Source organism: Labrus bergylta, chromosome 2 (genome assembly GCF_963930695.1).
Source record: "Labrus bergylta chromosome 2, fLabBer1.1, whole genome shotgun sequence".
Classification (NCBI taxonomy): Eukaryota; Metazoa; Chordata; class Actinopteri; order Labriformes; family Labridae; genus Labrus; species Labrus bergylta.
In genome coordinates this window covers 27,879,160-27,906,876 of record NC_089196.1, presented here as the reverse complement: position 1 = coordinate 27,906,876, position 27,717 = coordinate 27,879,160, and the positions used below count along the sequence as shown (strand labels likewise).

Genomic DNA, 27,717 nt, shown 5'->3' with positions numbered 1-27,717 from the left:
TTTTTTTTTTCCTTCCCTGCTCCTCTCTGCGGAGTGTGCAGAGCTTCTCCACCTCAAACACACCGCTGGAGGAAAAGTCGCAGAAGAAGACGAAAAAAGACGTCAAATGAAGTGAGTCAGGGAATGAATTCGGAGGTAAACACACCGTCGCTTTTCTCCACCATGATCCTGTGAGCTCCTCCGTCTGTCTGCGACCGCAAACCTCCGAGCAGCCGGGACTGAACTCCGAGAAAAAACGGATCCGAGCGGTGAGGAGAGAAGAGGAGCTCACCGCTGCTGCTGCTGCTGCTTGTTGTGGATCCGGAGGGAGCGCGCGGACAGGTAAACAGCTGACTTGTTTGTTTGATCGATCTTCTAACGGAGAGAGAGAGAGCGAGAGAGAGAGAGGATGGAGGAGGCGAGCGGAGAGTTGACTCTGTAGGAAACTTTGAGTGCATGACAGCAGAGCTCAGAAGAGTCCTGCTGCACGCTGAGGCCTTCACGAGCTGCAGCACAAACAACCAAGTGACTGCGCGTGAAACACCTTTATGTTGAATTATAACGTACTGACACGAATACAAGAATAAAGATGAAGACTGAAAAACATCAAACACAACGTCAGATTTCCAGAAAGTTTTCATGTGTCAAGTTAGAAAGTGTCTGCAGCTCACTTTAGGAAAAGATACCTTTTAACTCTTTTCTCAAAGCCAGAATATTCAAAATACTCACAAAACCGTAACAATTATAGAAAGTAAGTTCTTGTGTTCATGCTTTAAGATAAGATAAAGTAAGATCATACTTGGCTGATCTCTGGTGGGAACATTCAGACAAAAATAAGAGCATGCAGCTAAAATAAGAAAAGATCCCAATAAAATTCAAAAACAAAGTATTTACATCTGGTGAGTATAAAGTAAACTATAGGCCTACACAGCCAAGTAGTTATATAAACTTTATAAGAGTTAGATAATAGATGTGTTGAGTAGTTAAAGTCTCTTTATTTTAATAGGCTGACACCAATTAATAACAAATGTTATCTGAAGACACTTTACAAAAAGAAGCTACAAGACGTTACTCTGTTTTAGTACAAAGACCCAACGTGGCTGTGGGTCAGTTGGAAGAGTCGCTCGTCTCTCGACTGAAAGGTCAGGGGTTTGATCCCCAGCTCCTGCACCAACATGTTATGATGTGTCCTCAGGTAAGACACTTAACCCCAAGCTGCTCCCTCTGCTTTGTCAGCGGCGTATGAGTGTGTATGAATGGATTAGTTCCTTCTGATGGTCTCTTCACACAGCAGCATCGACCATCAGTGTGTGAATGTGTAGGTGTGACCTGCGGTGTGAAAGAGCTTTGAGTAGTCAGAAGACTAGAAAAGAAATGTACACGCTCAAGTCCCTTCAGTGAGTGTGTCTGCCTCCTGGACCCTGATTGGTAGACGATTATGTGACCGTCAACTTCCTACCAAGCTTCACAGTAACAGGAAATGAATAATTAATTAGTTAATTTTAGTTTGATCTGACCGAGTTTTCTGATTGAAAATTGATTCACCAAGCAGGAAGTAAACATTTAATGGATGCAGTGTGGACAGTGAGCGTAAAGTTGTGCTCCATGGGACGCAATATCTAATCGCTCGCGTGCTGTTAGGACACGCTGTAAACTGTCGAAGCCACTTTAACTGTAATTAGCAAGAACAGAATTGATCTATAAATTTCCCAACCTGGAACCTATGTGTATGTCATAAATAACAGAACATATGGGACTATATTCAGTTGTTAGTCATAATTTCCATCTTCATGCTGAACATTCAGACCTTTTTAAAGGGTAAGATTCACCTGTCAGTTATCAGAGCCCGGGGGGGGGGGGGGGGGGGGGGCAGTGTTGCTATGGTTACACACACTCTCATCTACTCAATATTATCCTCTGATTTAGAACAGGATCACTTTAATCAGATTCAGATTCTTGGATTGAAAATATGTCTATAGGCTGCAGTTTTTTAATGAGCTGTGTGTGTGTGTGTGTGTGTGCGCGCGCTCATTTGTGTGTGCGTGTGTTTGTGTGTGTCTTTGACCTCTTGACCTGTGAGGTGTCTCAGGGATCATGTTTGAGTTATTTTTGTGCTCAGAGCTCAGTCTACCAGAACAAACCAAACTGAGGCTCGGACCCGTGAACACAAATGTCTCTGAGAGAATCTGTCTCTCTCTAACTCTCCTTGTGTCTAACAAGCTGTCTTCACATACACTGCCCCAGAAATCCTACTGATGTGGTTGTTCACACATGCACCTCACAGCAGGAGACTTTCCCTGTCAGACGTTAGGAAGGGCAGGGGGGTCTCCTGACGCAAGACATGACGTAAAAAGAATGACGCAGACGAAGTAACAAAGAGTGGAGAAGAACGAACTGGAGAACAGAAAACATAATGCAGCCGTTTCATTACGGTGCATTCATTTCTGAGTTCTGACTGCAGGTAATCAAAGCCTTTGATAAGTTCTGTCATCAGGCCCCCTGTGGGTTAACTTCACAGCTTCATGTTTGTGATGTAACGCAGTAAAAGCTGATGCATGGTCTCTTGAACGGACCATGAGAGCAGCCTGCAGAAAGTCTCTGAGTGATTTCACAACAACAGCAGCAGAAGCAGCAGCTCGGAGTTTGGCTCAGAGTGTGAGAGCTGACAGCTCTGATCTCTCCCCAAACAAAGCCAGGAAGAAGGGTTTGTTTCACACGCAGCTGGAGCTAAGCTTTTTCTCTTTTTGGTTTACAGGTGTATCTGTCTATAAAAGGAAAAGTGCACCATGGTGTTTGTATACTCCTGTAACTGAGAGGACAAACCATTGATGATCAGTTTTACATTTCTGCTGCTCAGATTAAAGGTTAAACACAATATTTTTGTTCTAAGCCTTTTTATTTTTGGGCTTTTAACGCCCTCATTTGGTGACAGGACAGAGGACAGAGTCAGAAATTAGGGGCAGAGAGAGTTGGGAATGACATGTGGGAAAGGATATTTTGTTGTCAAAATGACCAAAAAGTGAGTCACCTGGTGGCCATGAAACAGGCTGTTATGTTCTGCAGTGTAATCTTTTCATGCTAAGTTAACCGTTCTTACGTCCATTAAAAGTTGTTTTTGTCCCTGACATGCTCAGGTTGTTATTTTGAATCTCTGATCACATTACAGAAAACACCCCTACAGAGACAGACCTTCATTTAAAGAAGATGATTTTTGACACCAGAGAAAGATGACCTCATACTCTCTTAAAACCCAACAGACTGCATTGAAAAAATTGTTTACCTTAAACCTTCTGTTTGTATGGAGTGATTATTCCTCTGTCTGTGGAGCTAACGTGAGCAGCACCTGGGTCTTTGATGACTGCGGCGCCAATCTACGACTCACCGCTAAATTCTTGTTGTTTCACTCGAGCAGGGGGAAAATAATATCGGTATATCTGAGACAGAAAGCTCACAGCTGAATCATCACCTCCCTGTGTTTGTTCATAGTGCGCAACGTTCATTCTCCCAGGATGCTACTGTGCTAACGTTAGCGTAACATTGCCCGCTTGTTGTCAGCATTCACATAAAGTAACGAGTACCGAGTGCTTTTAAATGTCAGTAACAGTAACGGCATTATTGAATCTTAAAAGTAACTTATCTGTTACTGGTTACCACACACGGTAGTGGCGTTACAGTAACACGTTAGTCTCAACACGGGTTGTTACCGATCAAAGAAAGTGTTTGTCTAAAACGCTTAAACGCAAAGAAACCTATAAATCGACACAGTGAGGCCGTAAAATGGATGTTTTTGTCTTTGAGGTTTGGTGGCTTTGAAGAGAGTGACGTCTCCGCAGTTTGTGGTTATTAAAGGAGCATCGTGCTCTGAAACAAAAAGTCATACCATTTCTGTGATGTCATCAGGCAGTTTATGATACAGCCTTAAACTGTCTGTTACACTGTAGTGAACATATTTATGTATTTATCAAAGTCTGCCTAGCGACTGCAGACTGAAACAATCTGCTGTACTTTATGGTAGCTCTAAGTCTTAACATGTAATAATGTGAATTAAAACGGACCCTCTTAAATAACAGCTGAATTCTCTGTGAATGACATTTCATGCCGTGCTCTCGCTGCTCTCTAAGACAGCGTTGGAGAACCAAAAGTTAACGAGATGACGACAAACTGTCTTCAGGAATCTCCAAGCGAGTTGGCACTCTCGCTTTCCAATAAAAGATAATTCGTCCCATCCTGATATCTGCTATCCTGTCCCCGTTTGAAGGCATTAGACCCAGATCTCTTCTAAAACCCCTCCAGCTCAATCTGGAGCCAATAAATGGATCCGTCTGTGAGATTTCTGCCAAAGATTGAATCTGAGAGATGTTGCATGTCAGCAGCAGACACACAGGAACACGTGGAAACACGACCTCCTTCTGAAGTTTAGATAATCGTTTCCAAAGACGTCAAAGCTCAGGTCATTGAGTCACCACATATATATACTCTACAATTTATTTAGCAGACGCTTTTATCCAAAGCGACGTACATCAGAGAGTAAGTGCGACACAAGCAAGGATCTAGAAAAAAGGGAACAATGTCAGTAAGTGACCAGAGGTGCTGACAGGAAGTAACCAGAGGCAGAGCACAACATCAACAGCTGTTCTTGAGCGTTCTAATCAGCATCAAAACCATCCTAAATATCATCATCATCATCATTATTAAGGTTGTAGGTGTTCATGAAAGAGCTGGGTCTTTAGCTTTTTCTTAAAGGTGCAGATGGACTGCAGAGCGAATGGAGTTTGGTAGTTTGTTCAACCATTGGGGGGCGACAGAGGAGAAGAGTCTAGTCAGCGTCTTAGGACCCTGTTGTGAAGGTTGGATCAGACGCCTTTCATTGGCAGAGCGTAGAGGGCGGGAGGGAGTGTAGACCTGGATGAGAGAGTTTAGATAATGAGGAGCATTTTTCATCGCTTTTTGTAAGCGAGCAGCAGTTTTAAATTTGATTCGAGTGGAGGGAGATGAACAGAGTGACATGTGTTGTTTTGGGGAGGTTGAAGACGAGTGGTGCTGCTACGCTTCAGATCATCTGAAGGGGTTTGATAGTACATGTAGGAAGACCTGCCAGTAGGGAGTTGCAATAGTCAATGCGTGATATCACAAGAGCTAACATGGCGTCTGATGTTGTACAGAGCAATTTGGTAAAGACGCATAGTCCGACTTATTCTGCTCTCATGATGCTTTTCTATAGAAGCACCACTCCACTGTTAAAAACAAACACTAACTGGAAGCAGGATAAAAGTCTTCTGGAGGAGTGTGTGCATGTTGTAGCTGTAGTTTGAGTGGAAGCTGCCGATTACAGAAGAGTGTTAATGAGAGAGAGTGAGTCGTGTTTCCATCTGTGAAGCTGCAGATCATTAAACCATTAAGAAACCACACAGAGGGTCTGTGAGAGGCTCGTGAATCTGAGAGAAAGAAGCTGAACAAGGGCGGCTGCTTATACATCGCAGGCATGCAGAAACCATCTGTTTAATCAGGAGAAACTTTAAAATAAAAGTTTGATAATGTCCTGGGTTTAAAGTGTTGAAGGGATGATTATAGAGCTAATAGTAATAGAGTATATAATGTAGACTGAAGCACAAATTCAAGGGGACACAAGGGCCTAGGCCAGGTTCACATCTCTTCAGTGTCACCTGGAGAAAAAACGCAGCGGCCAGCGTCTTTTATCTGACCTGCCTTTTTTTGTGCGACCGCTCCGAGCGCTCAAGTTGAAAATCTTTCAACTTTTCAGAAAGGCGCTGTCGACGTCACCGACGCTCTTTTCCAAATGTTTGATATTCCCCGTAGTTTTAACCTCCTACGGATTGTGTCTTGTATCCACATCCTCCTCGTTCCGTGTCTGATCGGGTTAAAAAACAATCTCAAATATAAAACATGCAGTAAAAAAGTAACGGAGCAGTGTCGGTCATACAGCAGCCGTAAACGGACTGTTGTCATAGAGACAGGAGGGACGAACAGCGATTTTCTTCTCACCGCACAAACGCTTCATGAAAGCGCTCCCGAGCACACAGCCATCGCTTTTCTGCCTGGAAAAAAACGCTAGGTGGACACGGGGCCTAAACTAGTCTGTAATGATTAGGGTTGCTAGGATACCAGATTTTTAAACTTTATCAGAGTACTGCTAAAAATAAAACAGTATTGATACCTGTTTTAATACATCAGCAACAAAAGTAGAAGTGTTGGGTAATAATAAATGTAAGCTAACTCCTGCACACTGTACAGCGCAGAAATATGTTGCCAATGTATTTGATGACATCGATTGATTCATTATGTTCAGGTTGAGTTGTGCATACGTTTGCATAAATTGGGAGGTGGGTGCGTTGTCGCTGTTGGCCGGGAGGCTTAAGGCCCGCCTCTGCTCTACCTCTGTCTGCTCATTAAAGTCAGCATTGCCAATATGGCGACCATGTTGTTGGGCTTCATAACACCTCTTCATAAACCAATGAATGATGTCACTGAGAGTGGTTATGTTGGCAACGTTTGCAAAAAAAAAAACCCAAATCTTTTGTACAGGTGGAAAACTCCGACAATTGGAGGAGTGTGCCTGGACATGTTGCTTGTTGCCATGTAACAAGCTGTATGTACCTTTCCTCTCAAACGTTGCATTCTGGATGGATTTTCAATGGTTATACGCTGAACCTGTGAGCGTGTGTAGAAGTCTGAGGCATTGTTTAAGACAGCAGACATTTTGAAGTGATCAGAAAACCTCAGTGAGACGTTTTTGATGTTCAGAGTTTGAAACTAGTGTTGGTGTCGAGTCCTGCAGCGTCAGGTTGTTTGCTCAGAGATAAATGACTCTGCCATACAGTGAAACCAGAGACACACGAGCTGCTCCCTCCTCCCACTGCTGACAGAGTTATGATTCCCTGCATACCTGTGTGTGTGTGTGTGTGTGTGTGTGTGTGTGTGTGTGTGTGTGTGTGTGTGTGTGTGTGTGTGTGTGTGTGTGTGTGTGTGTGTGTGTGTGTGTGTGTGTGTGTGTGTGTGTGTGTGTGTGTGTGTGTGTGTGTGTGTGTGTGTGTGTGTGTGTGTGTGTGTGTGGACTGAGATCTTCGTGTCTTCAGGGCTCATATTTTGAGACGAGCAGCACAGCTTCAAGTGACATGTTCGGCATCAGAGTAGTTACTGCAAAGATTGAAAGTCTCATTCTGAAATCCTTAAAAAATGCGACACATCTACTTTTCTAATAAAAAAATGTGGGGATTTTTATTAACTCTTTAACGGGACACGGGACTTTGAAAATGCACTGCTTGAAAAGAGGCCATTACGGTTTAAAAAAACGCTCTTTTCAGGTCAAGTTCTTCTAAAAGTCATCAAATTGGGCTAAACGGATCCACATTCAGGTTTTCAGGTGTGTTTGATGGCTTTCACCATGGCAGCAGGGCTCTCTGTCAGTACAAAGCTCTACATGTTAAATCAAATGCTCCCCACATTCTTCAGATACCTGCAGCTCTTTGTGAACCATCTGCTTCTCTGCCACAGTTCAGACCTCGTAACCTTCACCTGCTTTCAGGTGACTGACAGTTTTAGTTTTAGTGCTGCAGGAGCAAAAGATGAAAAGTCCTCAGTAAACTCTGAACAAAAGAAACGGCAACCAGAGAGACTTAAACGTTATTCTGGTATTTTACAATTTGCTCCTTTTTAGGGTCCACATGACAAATGCTGTTCCGTCAGCCAGCAGGAAAGACATTTAATTTAAGAGTAAGATTTCCTTTGCATTACCATTGCCACCAGACTCCATTGACAAAAACAGGAATTTGACCTCGTAAAACACAGTAGTTCCTTGATCTGTTAGTATTTTGGTGTCATTGGATTGTGTTAGATGCAGGATTATTATAATATTTTATTTTTTTGCAATAAAACTACCAAGCGGCAACTTCCAGAGTTTAAAAATGAAGCCAATGCTGAAGTGCAAAATCATGCAGTTCATCGAGTGTCCACTTGAGACCGGCTCCAGGAGCCCCGGAAGTCACATACACACCCCATTCAAAAATGCCCATTTCTACAGTAGAAGTTAACATGTTTACAGCCTGGTACAAAAAACTTTATTTGTCTGATTAGTTATTGTCCTCATGGGCACGCTGTACGAGGGGGTGAATTTCTTTATAACGCGCCCGTTTTGATTTTATAAACGATAACAGTTATTCACAATAAGGCGTGTATAGATGACCTGATTGCCACGATGTAGCGGTTTAGAGATGTTTAACACAAGCACAAAACTCCTGAAAAATGTCCTGAATTCCCTGCCAAGCCCCCAAGTAAAACTTCCTTGTAAAGTCGAGGTGAGACGATGTGTGAAAGCAGCGGATTGTATTCAGGAAAAATCTCCTCCAGAGTGGGAGCAGGGGCGATGGCGCTTATATCATCGAAACTGGAAAAGCAACAAATAACAGGAACAGTCGTGAGGCTGCTTCGTACTCCCTTTATGTTCTTTTCCACTCTTTCTTTGACACTGAGGACACATCCAATTACACATGGTATTCATTGATGTGCCAACTAATGAGTGTGTGCACAGCCAAGCAAATGCATACAGGTGCAGTCTGCACACTGTTCAGCTCCAAATGAGCAAAGTTATTTTAAACAGGGCAGCGTTTCTATCCAAATAATGTGCCTCAGGAAAACAGTCTTTCATAAAGTGTGGAAATAAGCAAACAATCATTATCACCTGGTATACAGCAAAACAGCCACCATATATTCATCAGACTCTGTTGCTTTGTCTCCAGATGTGTTACACTGTGACTTCAGCAGCATCATTTTAATGTCATGTCTTTTCTTCTGAGACCCCCTCCCCTCTTCTGACAGGGGAAATCTTTCACTGTGAGGGACATGTGTGAAAGAGCAGCTCAACAAAATGTACGGCTGCCTTGAAATTATCCAGAATTTGTGTTTCAGTTCAAACGAAATGAGTTATCGTTTTAGAAAGAAAGCTGCTCCTGTGGTTAGAAATAGAAAAACAAACCTGTGTAAATAAGTCGTCTCAAACTGGACTTCCAGGTTTTTATCTTCTTCCCACCTGTAGCAACAAACACACACAAGTGAAGATTGTGTGCGTCTTCAACATAGATCTGTTTTTTAGGACTTAAAATGTTCTGCCTCCTTTCTGTGGCTGCTGCTCTGCTGTCTGATTATGCAACATTATAAAGAATGAACACACACACACACACACACACACACACACACACACACACACACACACACACACACACACACACACACACACACACACACGCTCAGCTCTTCCAGATGCCTGCGATTACACACTGTTATACTCTGAAGACTCCCAGCTGCTTAGAGACAGGGAACTATAAAAGAAATTTAAAAAAGACAATGTTTATATTATTCCTGAGCATTATTAGCTTTTTAAACATTTATTTTTTGGGCATTTTGTGCCTTTATTAGAGTGATAGGACAGTGGATAGAGCCGGAAATCAGGGAGAAAGAGAGTGGGGAATGGCATGCGGGAAAGGAGCCACAGGTCGGATTCGAACAGCGCCCCATCATTAGCTTTTTAAAACCAACACATGGCAGCACGAGGGGCCGTAATCAGAAGACTGTTAAAAGTTATCAAGAGAACCTGAAGACTTCAGATCCACTGCAGGTCATCTGCAGAGGGAAGCCTGATTGTTCAGTGACGACCATCAATGCACCATAAAAGCTTCATTTAGCTGTCGTCAGGAACAACACCAGGTGTGTTATCTGTGTCACTAAAGAGCAGTAGGCAAACGAGTAAGGCCAGAGATATACCTGCTGCTTTGACGTGTAATTAATGTAATTGTTTACATCCTTGACTATGCACTACGTGTGTTACTGGAGTAAACCTCTAGAGGCCGTTAACAACTGGGATGTAAACAAAGGACATGCCGGTCACTATGGTGTTAAGTCTATATTAGAACTGAAATCATACTTACATCAATAATCAACAGTGACATCAGATCAGCTCAGGCGACTGATGACCGGTAAACAGAACACAACGTCCTCCCTGTCTGTCAGTAACATTTCCTATATGTGCCTGTCCATAACGGCCCTGGTGTTCTGGTTATATGAGTGACCTTGTTAACTGGTGACTTTGACCCAAATGCGGCTATCGTAGCTGTTGAAAATGGATAGGCTCCTCGCAATTGCCTCTTTGTTTAGTTTTACAATATAAAGTCAAAATGTACTCAATCAGATATATTTAATGAAAAACTAAACAAACAACAATGCTGACACCGGTGCGTTTGGCTTATGTTGCCAGTTTACAGGGTCACTTGTTGAACCGAAACACCAATCTTATTTTCCGTAGTTTTGCAGGTATCCATGACGACATCAATTCCCAGCGATTTTTAACAGGCGTGTTTGTAGCTGTGTCGTGACACAATTAAGGACTTGGCTTATCAGTTTGTCTCCAAAACATTCTGCCATTGTTGCCCCTGCTACTGTGTTGACTGTCACATCTCCTCTGCCTCTACATAGATGTCATGTGACTACTGCATCTTGTGTCCAAGTGGAGGCAAGCTTTGAGTTAGTGCTCAGCCGACGCACCAAACAGATGCACGGGATGCGTACATGTACATGTAGTTCAAAGCAAGTATATCTCTGGCCTTAGAGGTGCAAACAGTTCACTTCATTGTCTTTTCTGTTTCGTTCTTTTCCACTCGTTTGCTGATAATTTGAATACTTGTCCAATTACACATTGCATTGATTCAAAGGCATCCGCCATCTTGGATTTCAAATGCATGTTGTGTTTATGTTGTTCTATTGTCTGCTCTGCTGTTCTGTTTTGTTCTCGTTGAACTCTGTCTTATTCACCTCTCAACCAGAGAGGGAGAGAGAGGCAGATTCCTGTGTGTTGCAGTAAGAGGAAGAGAGAGAGAGAGACTTGGAGAGAGGCATGTGGATTCCTGTGTGTTTGTGAGAGAGAGAGAGAGAGAGAGAGAGAGAGAGAGAGAGAGAGAGAGAGAGAGAGAGAGAGAGAGAGAGAGAGAGAGAGAGAGAGAGAGAGAGAGAGAGCTCCGGGTTGCGTTGAATGTCAAGAATGTTGAGGCTTTTGGCTCTGGTTTGTTCTGACGGAGGGAGGAGGAGATAAAGAAGGAGAGAGGAGGGACAGAGTGAATGGAAGAGAAGTATAGAGGCAGGAGATAAGGAGGGAGGAAGGGAGAAGGAGATGAAGGAGACGAAAAAGGAAGCAAAGCAGAAAAAATATGGCAAAGTGAAATAAAGGAGTTCCTTTTATAATCCATGCTGCAACTAGCTATTAATGTCGCTGTCAATATTTTATCTTTTATATATATATATATTTAATAGGTTTGTTTGGGTTTAAGGAAAAAAGTGGATTCATGAGTCTCAACAAAAGGTTTCTTGTAATGGGCTTAAGTGTCACTGTTTTACAATTATAATATTAAGATTAAACATCAGTATAAAATGCTTCAATGTCACACAGGATGCATTCAGGGACATAATGTGCCGTAGGGCAAAGGGGTAGCAGCAGCCGTCCAAGAACAACTCAGAATCAGAATCAGAACCGTCTTTATTGGCCATGTTTATGTGCAGATACAAAGAGTCTTGAGTCTTTATTTACTGTCTTGTTTATGTGCAGATACAAAGAGGCTGAGTCTTTATTTACCGTCTTGTTTATGTGCAGATAGAAAGAGTCTGAGTCTTTATTTCACTCCAAGCACACAAATTACTATACTCTTACAACAAGGACAGCAAGTAAGAAAGATAAAACATTTCAGCTCGGGCTGTCAGTGTTAACGCATTAATCACAATGCGATTTAGGTCTGAAATTAGTGCATTATTTTTTTTTTTATCACATTGATTGCGTGCTATTTTGTCACAGGCATAAAGCCACCGCACACAGCAGCGTCTCCCTGAATATGAATTTACACTTAACATGCACTTTGGATTTTTTTGTCCTTGGGTTGTTGTTCATCAAACAGCAGCTTCATGCAGAAAACTTCGGCAAATGGAACTAAAACCTAAAAGAAACAAAATGTGTTTACTCACATTAGTGTGAGTATGCTGTATCATTATTATTATAGTTTTCGTCTGTATTTAAAGACCTTGTAGAGCTAGGATTTACATTTTTTTGATGAGGTAGCATAGCTGCTAAGGTCTAAGTTGGGTGCATTTTCCATTATTTGGATAGGACAGTGAAAAGTGGGGGATGACTTGGGGGAAAATGTCAACGTCCGGACTTTCATGTTCATTTCAGCATCTTCTGCACAACTGACCACTGCACTATTGTCTTTTTAGTCGTGCATATATTAGTCTGTTTATTTATTCTTTGTACACAGAGAGCACAGTTTATGTTCCTATGTTAAAGCAAAGCTGGTTCTGATTATGATTCAGTTAAAAAAAAAGAAGAGATAGCTGTTGTCACATTTTTACAAGACACTTTGATGGAGCTTCAATATTTGATATTCTTGCATAAGGCTTTGAAATACCTTGTAGGGTTGTCATCTGGAAAAATGATCTCATAATTACCTGCTCATATCAGACATCAGCTCAAATGGGTTTTAAAAGGACATTGTATGTTTGGGAGCTTGCAGAATAAAGTTTCAGATTTTATTGATTCTGACATTTGCATTCTCAAGGGATGAGTACTTTACTTACTGAACTTTGGTCAGCATGGTTTAATACCCAAGAAGTAACTTTACAGCCCTAACTTTCCCGTCCAGTTTAAATCTGAAATACTGTTTAAAAGAATCCTGAATCACTCTGACAGGAAACAGTTTGTAATGAAGTTGTTTTTGTTACAGAAACATTTTGTTGATATTGGTCTTCAGGATGTCCTGTTCTTAGATTGCAAAGGATAAAATGTCAGACTGGATTAAAAGACTTCAGCTGTCTTTTCTTTTCTCTATCCACACGTCTCTTTCTTCCTCGCTCTCCTTCTCCTCCTCCTGATGGCTTTTACTGTTTCTGTGCTGTTCTTTTCCCCCCTCTCTGGTCATGTGATTTTTCTGTAGAGATGAGCAACAGTGCAGGAATCTGAGCCGCAGCCAACCCATTACATAAAACCCTCTCTCCCTCCCAATCGCTGCCAGAAAATAAAAAGTGAACCACTTGGTTCTCAGATGAAGTGAATGAACTCACTTCCTGAAGCTAGAGCGGAGATACATCAGAAAACGGAAAGAAAACAGACAGATTGTTTGAAGAACTAACTATCTTATTCAAGAACTGGCAGGTTTTTCACTCAGTTTTGTACTCGGGGTTTCTCCGAGCAGGGAGAACCACTGAGGAACGCTTTGTAATTTACAAAACTTTTACTGTCTGTGAACCAAGCTTCTCCCCGTAGCTAGTTTTTGTTTTTCTGGAAACAGTGTAGAGACGTCTTGTTGAGGTTAATTTAGTGTTTCATCTCTCTAAAATCTGACTTTTGAAAGTCTTTAAAAAGATTAGTCTGACACTGTCTTACATCTTGACACATTAATCAGATATTGTGAGATTCTGCAAAGACTTGATATCTTGTCTTCGTGCCTTGCTCAAGGGCACCTCGGTAGCGCTCAGGAAGTAGACTGGCACCTCTCCAGCTGCCAGACAGATTTCCAAATTTGGTCCGTACCGGGACTTGAACCGGCGACCCTTCCGGGTTCCCAACCCAAATCCCTACGGACTGAGCTACTGCTGCCCAAATGTAAACATCCATGTAAATTTGCTCTCGTCTGCACTTCTGTGTCTCTTCTTGTGCACTGATGTACTCAGATGAGAGGTCAGAGGGTTCTGCAGTCAACACAAAAATCTCCCTGGGCTGCAAAAAAACACACTCAAGGCTGACTAGCACTCTGAGAAGTAGGCTATAGGGTTTTAAGCCTCACCTTGCAGCAGTGATATGTACAGGTGTGCACTTGGAAGCTGTGGCATGCTTGATGTAGTCAGAGGCGACCCTTTTCTACAGCAAAACACTGCTTTTGAATTTTTTTTAACTGTGTGTAAAATATCTCTGCTTTTCTCTTCCGTCCATTGTTCCCCTCTCAGACTTTCCTTGCTCTCCTTCCTCTGCTACCAAGTCTTAGTCCCGCTCACCCTTCCCCCTTCCTATCTTTGTTTTTCCTCTGTTTCTACCTTTTTTCTCTCTTTATCCGTCCTTACCCTGCCTCACCCTTCTATCTCTCTATAGTCTGTGTTCAGGTCTTCTTCTCTTTGTTTGTCTCCCTCTGGATTTTTCCACCCTTCTGTCCTTCTCTCTGCCTCTCTCTCTCTCTCTCTCTCTCCCTCCCTCTCTTTCGTCCAGCTGTTTCCTCCTCTTAGTCAATGTTTGTCGTTTGAAAACAGAAGTATATATCTAAAATACGTTTCTAGTGTGTTGTGTGTGTGTGTGTGTGTGTTACTGTGTTGCGTAACCTCTCTGAGTAGGCCACTGTTTGTTTCCAGGATTTATAAACTGCTCTGCTCCACCAGCACTAACATTGGGAAATCACACACTCACATAAACACACACATACACACTTACGGTCAGTCTTCTGCTAAAATAGGGCTAGGATGTGCTCAGGCTGATTATTGTTCGTCTGTCCTTCTGTAGTTGTGACCAACAGTGACTGTTGATCTACAGTAAAACATGAAGTCTTGGATTTGTGCACAAACAGAGTTTCCTCTCTGGTCGCAAAAGTTGTGCTGTTTATTCGAGTTAAAGAAACTTTGATTTAATCTCTGTTGTTTTATTTTAACATCCTTGCCTGAGAGTTATGAGGTTGTTGTTAGTTCAAAGTTGTTTGCAACATAACTACCAGATCTAAGCGAAGTTACAGCAACTATAAAAAAGTTAATTTACCCCTAATTTCTAATTTACCCGTATAATTTACCCATATATACATATATATATATATATATATATATATATATATATATATATATATATATATATATATATATTTTTTTTTTTTTTTTTCATTTTACAACTCTCTCTCTTTTCTTTCTTTCAGAAATGTAGCATGTGTTTTGGTGAGATTGTTGGACCATCATGCACCTCTTCCTGCTGCTGATCCTTCAAGCCACAGCAGCTTTTGGACAGATCGATCCTGGTATAAACAGACACGCATAAACCCTCAGACACTCACATGATTGTCACCGACATTGACACAAAAAACATACGCAAATTAGTTCTACTTAATGCTATAAGTCATTCGAATTCTATTATTGTCCTCATTGTCATTGTGGCTCAAAGGTCCCCACAAAGTCACACACACACACAATTAAGATATTTTTCTACTACAGTGGTTGTGTTTAACTGATATTTCAACTCAATAACTATTATCCATTTGTACTTAAAAGTAATACTAAGTCTGAACTTTAAAAACATTGACGGTCCTCATTTCTTCCAAAAAAAACAATGGCCCCCGCAAAGTGATAAATACAAGAATACATGCACACACATCAAAATACAGAAAAAGTGTTTCTGTATGCTTTTATCGTTTTTTGAAGGTTAATGACCTCGTTTTATATTTGTGTGTTCTCAGTACACTGTCGCTATGCCTTGGGCATGGAGGATGGTCGCATTAAAGATGATGACATCACAGCTTCCAGCCAATGGTACGAGACCACAGGACCACAGTACGCCAGGTCAGTGTGACTAAAATAGTGACATGGTTTATAATTAAACTGATGATTTTGTGTTCAATATGTATACTACTGTTATACTTGAAATCTTTCTAATTACCGTAATGGGAACATACAATGTACACAGTTACACATGTGGGATCTTTCAGCACAACATGTACAATCAATTTTATGACACAAAATGATTTGATGAGTGTCTAATTAAACTTAACCAAATAAAAACAACAGGTTTAAATACAAATAATTGATCATCCAAATAGTATGCTAAAATAAACTTTACATGACAAACTTCATAAAACAATGCAGAAAATCAAAGCATAGTGCTGCTTCATGTGCCTCCCAAATATGGCTTCTGTTTTTACGAGTCTCTGTAACTCCAGTGAAAGGAACAGGAAATGAACTGTGGTTAATAGCTCGGAGGGCTAAACTTTTAACAGTATGAAATGTCCCATGATCTGCAGACACAATTTTATTGAAATTATGTTTGGGTGCAGATATTCTATGTTAACTCTTGTGCATTTGCAGGTTGAATCGTGAGGAGGGAGAAGGTGCCTGGTGTCCTGAGGGACAGCTGGAGCCTTCAGACAGTCAGTACCTGCAGGTTTGTGTCCAACCGTCAGATAATATTTAAGTGTCTTTATGGTCGTGTGCCAGTCCGGGTTTAGATATCTAGTGGTGCCAATAAAAAAGCTGATGAGAGGCAAACAATCTCAAAATCTCAGCTTATAGTCAACTGTGCTAAACAGTGTGAACATAAAGTCTTAGTGTGTTTTGATGTACCCAACAGACAGCCTTTGGGTTTTCGGTGTGTCCCATGATTTAACAAAAACCTGTCGATGTGTTTAAGGTGGACCTGGGCAGGCTGACTTTCCTTACTGTGGTTGGGACTCAGGGACGATACGCCAGGAACTCTGGGAACGAGTTTGCCCGAGCTTACCGTCTCAACTACAGCAGGGACGGCCTGCTGTGGAAGTCTTGGAAAAACCGGCTAGGAAACACGGTGAGTGACCATACACAGCATTTTGAACAAGGGTCAAATCCTGCGGGGGATGGGAAATTGATTGGAAAATGAAACAGGCTTTTAAGAAGAGAAGAAAATCTGCTGCGGAAACATGTAACTAAGTGATAGAACAGAGTGATGGAGGGAAGAATGGGAGTTACTTCTGGTCATTCACACTCATATCAGAGGAAATGACATTTACGCACCAGCTTCCTGCTGACCTTCGAGGGACCTGGCAGCTAAAGCAACACCATCTGGGCAGTTTAAACACCCGACATTAATGCATTTATCAGAAAACTTAAATCGCATTGCAAACATGAACCATGTTTTGATACTGTCAGTTTATGAAAAAGCAGAATGCAGCACTGTTAAAACTTGAAATCGTGAACTTTCTGCAATTTGAGTTTTCACTATTTGTGAATGATGTGTTAATATAACCGGCTGATTTCCTTTTTTTTACCTTGGTAAAAACTGTTCCATATCCAAAACATTAAGCAGTGTACTTTTAAGAATCAAGTACTGCAACAGCAGAAAAATTAGAAACATATGGCTTTCTTCAGGATGATTGATGTAATTGTTGTTTTGTGTTTTATTGTTTGTTTCCAGGTGATGCAGGCCAACAAAAATGCCTACGCCTCCGTCATCAACGACCTTCACCCTCCAGTCATCACTCGTTATGTGCGGCTGATCCCGGTCACCACGTTGTCGACAACTGTGTGCATGCGAGTGGAGCTGTACGGCTGTCCGTGGGAGGGTACGACACACAAACACACACTCAAACTTGACGAGCGTTGCTGACATTAGAATTGTTGATTTGTGGGGGCAGACTTTGAAGTTCTCTTCTCCAAAATATTTACTCCTCGGAAACCTCCTCCGTCAAAGACTTCAACATCTAACCAAATGGGGATTGTAATTTCTTGCCCGCTAAAAACTTCATGATCTGCAGGTCTTTTTTAAATGTTTGGTAACCATGGTAATTAGGCTTAGGCCCTGATTTAGCAAATATATTGAGTTCCAAATAAAATGGTCACATCCTTGCTCAGCACAGGAAAATACATTTCCTAGATTCCAGATATCTTCAATAAACTCTCCAAAATGTAGGACAACACGGGTCATTCCTAACTTTGAGTTTACCATCAGGTCATTAATCTGGTCGGAGTGATCCATTTCTATTTTTTTAATATGCTGCTTTAAAAACTGCTGCAACTGGACATAATATTTTATTGACATTGACTCTTTTCTTCAGTCACTTAATAGTGAAATCTATTAGAGCACAACTTATTCCCCTCTCGTACCTGCCCCCCCCCCCGTAGATGGTCTTGTCTCATACAGCGCTCCAGAGGGTCAGCTCATGATGCCGCCCGGTTACCCCATCGCCAGCCTCAACGACTCCACGTATGACGGAGATCATGAGAAGAGGTGAGTGACGCACAATAATTGCATCACTCATCAGTGTTTCCTGTTTCCCTGCTGGTTCTGACGGTCAGCTGTCTCGTCCAATAGGAAGCTGTTTGGCGGGATGGGTCAGCTGACGGACGGCGTGATCGGTATGGACGACTTCCTTCTGACTCGTCAGTACCATGTGTGGCCAGGCTACGACTACCTTGGCTGGAGGAATGACTCGCTGGGAACTCAGGGATTTGTGGAGATGGAGTTTGTGTTCGACAGGCAGAGGAACTTCACCTCCATGAAGGTTTTAGATTCTGCTTATTTTACCTCATCATAGATCTCATGAGCTGATTTATAGACACTTAATAACAGGATTGAGCAGAACTTCTGATGAGCTTGTCCAGTAATGCAAAGTATACATTAACTTGGCATTGGGCACAGCAAACCAGAGTTCTTTGATAGTTTTGAAATGTGGAGAAATCATCTATAGGAATAATGTTGTTTCTTGGTGAGGCAAACAGAACGGAGCGATTCTTTTGATCTAACATACATTATCTCTCTTCTGCCCGCCGATCAGGTTCACAGTAACAACATGTTCTCCCGCGGTGTGAAGATCTTTGCCTCTGTTTCCTGTTGGTTTAAGCCTCGCTTTGCTGGCTGGGAGGCGGAGGCAGTGGCGTTCAAGACGGTTTTGGACGACAGAAACCCGAGTGCCCGTTACGTTACTGTCCCTCTGAACCGCCGCACGGCCAAATCCCTCCGCTGCCGCTTTAACTTCGCCGACGTCTGGATGATGTTCAGTGAAATCTCCTTTCAGTCTGGTAACAACACAAAAACACACTCACACAAACACACACATACAGACAAACACAGACTTGCTTCTTTAAAAAAACTAAAACAAAATAACTTGCCTTTATTTGTCCCTCAGAGGACACCGTCCTCTCCACACAGATGACCATGGCGGTGACCTCCTCTCCAGCCAATAAGGATAGCACCATGCCAACGACGCTACAGACAGGTGTGACGCTTGACCTCTACACTTAAACATTTAATAAACTGAAACACTTTCTGTGTATTAATTGTAGAACAAGAAACTGTCAACACATTTTAACTGTGACATCAGAATCATGAAATAGAACGACACTTTCCTCTTTCTCGTCTGCAGCTAATCCATCCGCCAGTGACCCTCCAGATGACGGGAAAACGCCCATTCTGATTGGCTGCTTGGTGACCATCATCCTACTGCTGGTCATCATCATCTTCCTCATCCTGTGGTGCCAATATGTCTGTAAGGTGCTGGAGAAGGTAAGCAAATAAACAGCGGACGGACAGTTTAGGGACTTATTTAAGGACTTATTTAAGGAAAACAGGAAGTTGTCTTGAATTAGTTCATGCAACGTTTTTAATTTATGCATTTCTGTTTATTTAAGTTTCTTATTAGGTTGACACAATTTCCTTCCCCAAAGAGTGTTCTTATTGATATCTAAATAAAATAAAAAAAGTGAATTTACTTTTTTCCAGTAGATGCTGGTGGCTTTGAGACCCTGCTGAAACCGCTTTCTCTGGTCTAAAGGAAACATTTTAATCTTAAACAAAAAGCCATATCTCTGTAGGGCTCCTTTCTGTTATGTTGTCAGACACTTCAAATAACAATCTAAACCTGTCGGAGCCAAAAACAACAACGTTCAGGGGACGTACTAATTTTGCAGATTTCGTCTAATGATTTCATTGCTGCCTGTTTGCAGCTTTTGCTATCTACTGGGGCAATTTGAAAACTTCTTTGTAGCTGTAAGCCGTATTATCGCAATTATAGTTAAAGCACAAAGGACTAAAGTCTGAAAGTGACACGCAGCAGAATGCGCAGTACCAGTTGTAAACACTAGGTGTCAGAGTTACATTTCCCTCCTTTAATACAAAAACAGAAAATAAAATGTTGTACAAATAATGACTGGAGAGATAACTCTTTTCACTTTTGAATTTGAAATAAGTTTTTCCCATCCTCTTCCAAACCAAATATTGTACCTCCTTTTAATCTGGTGTTGTCATGGAGCCAGGTCTCATACAACAATACAAAAAGCTTCACTACAAGCATCAAGTTTATTCACTGACGTCTCAGAGACTGGTATAAATAATAGAAGAACACTCAGATTATTGGTCTGTATTTTCCCTTAAAGAATACAACTGTTTCCTCCCTCCTCCTTCAGGCTCCACGTCGGATCCTTGATGAGGAGGTGACAGTTCGGCTGTCGTCCTGCAGCGACACCATCATCCTCCAGACCCCCCCTGTGCCCCCCCGCTCTGGTCATGCCTCAACAGGTAGACAATAAAATATATTCTGTCTATCACTATACCTCAAATTCAGTATGAGGCTGGAGAGTCTATGGGTTTGAACATCGGAAAGCAGAACCAAAGATTTTAAGACTTTAAGGCCTCCTCAGTTTTCACCAGAACCTTTTTTGTTTAAGCTTTTTGTAACCACAGTCCCATCAAGAATATCTTGAATAACAAATGAGTTGTTGATGTACCACTGCCTTGATTGGGTTGTATTTGTGTTATTGTTTGCTCCCGTTTACTGCAGGCGGAAATCACTGTTTTGTAAATGGTATTTGTTAGCTTTGAAGAAAGTGATTTACTGAGCATCTTCCTCTGGTTAAAAAAAGCCTCTAACTCTTAGAAAAGGTCTGTCTCTGTGGGATTTTTTCAGACACTTACTATGACGATGTGAGCCTGTCAGTGACCAAAACAAGCACTTTATTCAAACATGCTTCATTTAGGTTCATTGCCCTGACCAATCATGGCCCTGTTTATACCTTGCATTGCATCCTTTTGTTTCTGAGGAATCAGAAGCAGCGTAGTATAAAAAAAACCCCTTGAATAAATAATAAGAATATGTTTTTATATATACAGTCATTGGAATATGGATCCAGCTGGTTTTTTGTTGGTTCCCTCATGTGCTTTGCTCTCCTCAGGCCCCGCCAACACTGACCCTCACTATGAGAGAGTGTTCCTGTTGGACCCACAGTACCAGAACCCGGCCGCGCTGAGAAACAAGCTGCCGGAGCTGTCGCAGAGTGCAGAGGCCTCAGGTAAACCTACTGGGAGTTTTTTTTTTTTTTTTTACGTCTAGTACTGACAGGAGTAACAGATTATTACAGTAACAAATATTAGTTTTCCCTTTAAATCTCATCATTTCTGTCGCTGTTTTTTGCTAAATGTTCAGGTTTTATGAAGCATCTGAGAGGTGACAGCTCACCTTCATTAATCTAAAGAATCTAAAGAAAGAGTCTGAGTGGAAGTAAATCTGAAACAGTGATGCCCGAGAGTGCTGCAGATATTCCTCCATAGCAAGTTCGAACATGAGCTGACAGAGTCAAGGCCTTTATTTAAATACATAAAACTGCTGCAGTCTGCCCCCTGCTGGCAGATCACTAACTCCTTTCTCTTCCATTTTTTTCTGAACAGCTTTTGAATGCTTATCTGCTTTTAACTCTCTGACTGTCCTCACGAAAACATTGCACAAACTCCATATCTTTCTTTTTTCTCTTTATTTGTCGTCAGTATTTTCTTGACTCTGCTGTAAAAAGTGACGTGCATGCTCATTCATTCTGCAGTTTTTCTCTCTTTTACCTCCCAGCCCTGTCTGTCTCTGTCCATGTTTCCTCCTCCTCCTTTTCATCCTCCAGCTCTCCTCCTCGGTAATCCTCTCTATGACCTCATCCTGCTGACTTCCTGTTACATGACGTCAGGCTGGCTGCGTGGTAAGAGCTGAAAGGTGTGACTTCAGACATTTAAACATCTACCAGCTTTAGTAGATTATAAAATAACTGTATTTTTGTTTTTAAATTCCTTCCTGCTGCAAAATTATTCTCAGATTTAGAAAGTGACTTCATTTAAGGATTGCGTAAACCTTTTTTAATAAGGTCCAAAATCATATATCTTGATGTGTTGAAGGAAAAAAACCTTTCTGTGTTCTAACCTCTCTCCATTTTTCAAAAGCATCTCCAATATTGATCCTAGTTTGAGCACGTTTCTGCTCGTGGAGCTTATTAGAAACATGCAGAGGCTTTTTAGGTCGGTACAATCACTTCTATGTGAACCACTTCTCTTGCCCGCTTCCATCGCTGCAACACCTGTTGGTTTGACCTGATAACTGGTCTCATATCTGGCAAACCGAGGGGCGTCCAAAACGGCCGTGTTTAAAACCGCCTACCTTCTCTGGTCCAAACAAATCCAGAGCATTCAGGAGCAGAATCTAAAGTTAGAAGGAGGACATACTGACTGCTGCATTGTTGTCAGAGAAGCCAGCACTTCAACATAGCATGTTTCCTTAATGTCTGATCATATAGTGAGGTCACTTTATCATTCATTTAATATGTTGGTCTAGTCACTAGACCGAGCGTTCCACTTTTGCATCGGTAATGTGTCCCTGTAAACACTTAGACTGTAGTGTTTACAGGAACACAGGCAATGAGCATAGCTTCATAAATATAATACAAAGTAGATGCAATGCATACATGTTTGTAGCCATGGCTTATTTGCAATTACTATCCCTGGCTTGGCTATTAGGACTCAACTTTTAGACTTGCAGAAGCATTATAAAGCAGTACAAATGATTGATTATAAGTAAAGGAAGGATTACAAGAGGAAACACAGTGAATGTCATAGACTTTCTTAAGTTTCAGCCACTGCTTTATGAGTTTTAAAAGCCTTGAGTTGTGTCAGTTTTTAATGTCAAATGATAATGTGTTCCTCTCACTGAGAAGGATGACTGACCAAATGTGGTTCTGCATTTTGATACTCTATAGTTTCCACCTGGTGTAGCACTCATTCCGATTCCCTGTTTAGTTTGTTTACCAGCTGACTGTTGATTGTTTTTGGAAAATCAGTTCTATATGAGCTATATGAACCTCTGGTGTTGAAGCCAATGTTGAAGTGCATAAAAACTGCAGTTCATTGAGTGTCGACTTGAGGCTGGGTCAAAAAGACCTGGAAGTCACATAGACACCCCATGTTAAAATGTCTGTTTTGACAGAAGAAATCAATATGTTTAAAAGTTTAAAAACCCACCTAAATAAACACACAACACTTCATTTTCTCTCCAACAGCTTGTGGAGGAGGTTACGCAGAGCCAGACATCACCCAGTGCACTCCCCACCAGTGTTTCCATAGCAACGCACCGCACTACGCCGAGACGGACATCGTGCGGTTGCAGGGCGTCACAGGAAGCAACATGTACGCCGTCCCCGCCCTCACCGTGGACTCTCTCACCAGAAAGGACATCTCGGCGGCGGAGTTCCCTAGGCAACAGCTGATCTTCAGGGAGAAACTGGGGGAGGGGCAGTTTGGAGAGGTGAAAAAAGAACACTTCATAAAATAAATTAAAGTTCAATTGAAACTCTAGCATTATAAAAACATGTTTAACACCCCTTTATCTCCTGAAGGTCCACCTGTGTGAGGCTGAGGGTCTACCAGAATTCCTTGGGGAGGGGTCGCCTCTCCCTGACAGAGATGAACATTCAGTGCTTGTGGCTGTTAAACAGCTGAGGGCCGACGCAACCAGCCAAGCCAGGTACACAGCGTATCAGTTAACCAGAAACAGTTCAAACGTCAGTCTCTTCAGTCTTCAAATTCACCAGACCAGACTGACAAAAACAATCATTTTATGTTTAAAGAAACAGGCGTTGCTGGTCTACTGGTCTCTGCTGGTTAGTATTTTGACACAGTTACCGTGTTGGATCTGAATTAAAGATTTTGTAAGCGGTCAACTGGCTTCTCCTGTTTTCAAGTCAAAAATTTAAGTTTTTCTCTGGGGGATTGGACAAGAATAATTTAAAGGCTGCCTTTAGATCAAATAAAATAAATCTCTTTGACAAAGAAGTCTTTCTTTGTAAGGACGTAGTGTGTACATTTACTGCTTGTGCCTACACTGCAAGCTACCGCACGCTAGTTCAAGCTAACAGTTTGGCACCTGCCTGTCCCACAGAAAGCTTGAGGCCAACCCCGTGTCCTTGGGGTAAAAGCAAATCAAATCCATCTTTAACGTTTGACTTCTGTTTTCAATATTGCTAGTTCATGTCCAAAGCAATTTCCCTGTAAAAAAAATTAACCAATCAGGGGAGAGGTACACCAGCAGCTCTCATGTTTGTCAGTGTGCATTTTTATTCTTTTCATCCATGAAGTCTGTTGGCTTTTGGGAGAAAAGATAAAGTCTGCTTCTGGTTTTGGAAAAAAAAACACATTACAATCTGAAAGTAAAACAAATGAAAGCTAAAGACATCATCTTCATCTTCCTGTCCCTCAGGAACGACTTTCTGAAGGAAATAAAGATCATGTCTCGTCTGAACGACCCCAACATCATCCGACTGCTTTGTGTGTGCGTGTCGTCCGACCCGCTGTGTATGGTGACGGAGTACATGGAGAACGGCGACCTCAACATGTTCCTCTCACAGCGGGAGATCGAGAGCACGCTCACACATGCCAACAACATCCCTTCAGTCAGGTTAATTTATATCATACTTACTATGAGGTTATAATGCTAATATCATGTTAGCTTAACTTTTACCACCAAGTTGATATTAATCCATATTGCAAACTTCCGGAAAAAAAAAAAAAGTTGACCTTCTTTTTCCTGCTTCCTGCTCCAGTCTATCCGACCTCCTTCACATGTCGGTGCAGATCTCGTCGGGGATGAAGTACCTGGCGTCTCTGAACTTTGTGCACCGTGACCTAGCCACCAGGAACTGCCTGCTGGACCGCCGTCTCACCATCAAGATTGCGGACTTCGGAATGAGCCGAAATCTTTACAGCAGCGACTACTATCGCATCCAGGGCCGGGCGGTGCTGCCGATACGATGGATGGCCTGGGAGAGCATCCTGCTGGTGAGGGACAAGACGAGTTGAACTAAGATAGAAGACAAAAGAAAAGGATGATAATTTTCACCTGGTTTTTGTAAGCTTTTATTTAGATGGGACAAAATCAAAACTAAAGTCATTTCATTAATTTACTAAAAGAGCAGCTCTAGAAGTAAAGTTTGTTATATTATTTAAAGTGTTATGTTGTTATGTGTTTTTGTACTTTAAATACTGGTACCCTGGCACTAACTGCAACGAAATCTTTTGAAGTGATGTCTCAGTTTTGGTTTCTTTACTCTCACAACAGCTTTGTCTTTCTGTCGAGAGTTCCTCCCTGATTAATGCTGCTTTGCTGAAGCTCTCACAGTGAAGACGCTCGTGTTATATTCCGCTTAGAAATTGTTTTTTTTTGGTTTGCCCTTGCCTCTTCTCCAGGGTAAGTTCACCACTGCCAGTGATGTGTGGGCGTTTGGTGTCACCCTGTGGGAGATCTTCACACTGTGTAAGGAGCAGCCCTACAGCCTGCTGTCTGACGAACAGGTCATAGAGAACACTGGCGAGTTCTTCAGGAACCAGGGCAGACAGGTGAGGCCAATCAAACCAACCCACAATGGATTTAGCTTCTTTTATGATGTGTCTTTTATCGCTTGTAAAGTAATGTCCTCTATAGTGACCACCTATCACAGCAACTGCAAGTCGTTTAAAAAACTTTCATCGGTGGAATAATTATGCAAGTTTGTGATTCACTGTAACTGAATATAAGCTCTAACTCTGTTAACGTTTCAAACATGTAGCATTGCATGGAAACAGCTTCTAACTAAAAAAAACTTCCCAATAACTTCACTCCATTTGACATCTACAAGGTTGCCGTTTCCTCCACATGGGGGAGCTGTTCAGTCATTATTGTGCAAGCTTTACACGTGACATCCAATCTCAGGATCCCTTTGGTGCATGTAAAAAACATGTCAGAATGTTTTTTCTAACTTGTATATGTCATGTATGTCACTGGACATTTTGACCTCTTGGTCCCTTTTTAAATAATGAAATAAACATGAATTCCAGAGGGGAGACATGGATGGGCATTTTAGGAAAAAGAAAGAAGTTACACTTTATTCATCTAGCTGAGGGAAATTAAATTTAACACTCTGTTATTGAGAGATGCTACACACACACACACACATGCACAAACAGGATCCTATTGACATGCACTAATGGAGAGAATGGGGGGTTCTGTGCCTCGCTCAATGGCGCCTCGGTAGTGTACTGGCACCTCTCCAGCTGCCGGACCAATTTCCAGATTTAGCCCGCCATGGGACTTAAACTAGGGAAACCCTGTTTGTCAAATATCCAGTAACCACATGAAGATATTTTAATGCCAACAGTAAACAGGCCCTGTGTCTTTGATTCATTTCAAACCTTTATTTAATCCTCAAAAATCATTGAGGTCATTTACAATGATGTCGAGATACAAATCACAACAAACAAAAAAGGTCACAAAATAAAACAACAAAGACAGGTCAGGATGATTCTCAGTAAAAACAATGGCACACTGTGGTAAAATGGTTTGAGATCATTGTCTGAATTTGTCCAAGAGAAATATGAGTGTCAATCTTGAGAGAGTGTTGTAAAAATGTTCCACATTTTTGGAGCAAAAAAGCTAAAAGCGATTGGAAATGTATACAGCATAAAAAAGTACTTCTGAAACAGTGGCAAGGAAAACGCACTTTTACACAGGCAGAAACCTCGAGCAGAACCAGACTCATTGGTGAATGGCCAAATGCCGTCCACCAAATGGGCTGAGAAAGTTCCTTCTGTTTTAATAACATATTATTTAATACAACACTAGAAGTTTTTAAGATAGTCCTTGTGAAGTTCAAGCATCAGATCACTGTTTAACTGTCCTCTATCACCCTGCCAGATCTTTCTTTACGGCCCTCCACTCTGCCCACCTTCACTCTTCGAGCTGATGATGCGCTGTTGGAGCCGAGACATACCGGACCGACCCACCTTTGAGGGACTCTACCAGGCCCTGAGGCCCCACGTCAACCAGTGAGCCGAGGCCTGGAGGACGTACCACTCAGGGTCTCATTCATGGTGGGTTTGTTCATCTCTGGACTCCTGTAAGAAGACAAACTGACACGAGAGGACAGAGGACTGGAATTGCGTTGCGAGAGAGTTGCTGTCATGAAGAATGAAATAACTGTGGTCCGATGGATGGTTTACATTGTGGTAACAACGGCGCTCTATTCTGCAAGACACGATGTAGAAGAGAGACAGCTGGTCGACTTATTGGAGAAGCGTCCTGTGACTCAAAATGTTTAAATCAAAACCTTTTTTCAGTCGATAGTGAACAAAGATTTTTAAGCTTTTGAAGATTTCTATCATTTGTGATTTCACAGTACTATCTTTTGTAAGCCCTCTTGACCAAAATGTCTTTTCACTTAACTTTCTTTCTGTCCTAAACTTTGTTTTTTCCTCGCTTTGGCTTTTTAAAGAAGCCAAAAACTGGACGGACTCTTCATCATGGTAGTTTCTCCTTTCCCTGTGGTTTTTATTGTTAATGTAAAGCACTGTCTGTGTCTCTCAGTTATTCATGTTCTTATATTAACCCACACTGGAGCTAGGGCTAGGGTCAAATTGTAGAGTAGTTGTATTTTTTTGATTTTAATTCTATTTTATTGTTCTGGTTTTTACAGTATTTCATTTTTGTTGGTCTTGGATGTTGATATGAATGTTGTTCAGCTGAGGTTCACGTTAAGGTGCCGGGAGGCTGCGTTGAAACCTGTGGGGTTCACGGACTGAAAATCAGTCTGATAATCGTGGGTGACTGTCTCGATTCTCGATATTGAAACCAATAAGTAAAATGTGTTGTGCCTTTTTTGTTGCCAAAGAGAAATAAAGTATGTAAGTAATAAAAAATTGTAAAACCA

General features: G+C 41.7%; 1 protein-coding gene across 2 annotated transcripts; it reads left to right on the top strand.

Annotated features, from left to right (window-relative positions):
- ddr2l (discoidin domain receptor family, member 2, like) lies at positions 1-27,717 on the top strand. Of its 2 annotated transcripts, XM_065950597.1 has the most exons (20): positions 1-321; positions 14,913-15,011; positions 15,447-15,549; positions 16,072-16,147; positions 16,394-16,546; positions 17,153-17,300; positions 17,860-17,965; positions 18,050-18,239; positions 18,513-18,756; positions 18,864-18,953; positions 19,101-19,240; positions 20,140-20,251; positions 20,905-21,021; positions 21,619-21,693; positions 23,041-23,285; positions 23,377-23,504; positions 24,237-24,434; positions 24,580-24,814; positions 25,223-25,372; positions 26,706-27,717. In XM_065950597.1, exons 2-20 carry the CDS (start codon positions 14,951-14,953, stop codon positions 26,838-26,840), a joined length of 2,706 nt encoding a protein of 901 aa, XP_065806669.1. In that variant the 5' UTR covers positions 1-321; positions 14,913-14,950; the 3' UTR covers positions 26,841-27,717. The 2 variants fall into 2 exon arrangements, with proteins under 2 accessions (XP_065806669.1, XP_020510785.2); XM_020655129.3 differs by lacking the exon at positions 21,619-21,693 and having other exon boundaries at positions 3-321.

Excerpts from the sequence above, each read along its gene's own strand:
- ddr2l (XM_065950597.1), top strand. The coding sequence starts at position 14,951 with ATGCACCTCTTCCTGCTGCTGATCCTTCAAGCCACAGCAGCTTTTGGA. Across the intron at positions 16,547-17,152 it reads AAAACCGGCTAGGAAACACG|GTGATGCAGGCCAACAAAAA; the intron begins GTGAGTGACCAT and ends GTTTGTTTCCAG. Across the intron at positions 23,505-24,236 it reads GACGCAACCAGCCAAGCCAG|GAACGACTTTCTGAAGGAAA; the intron begins GTACACAGCGTA and ends CCTGTCCCTCAG.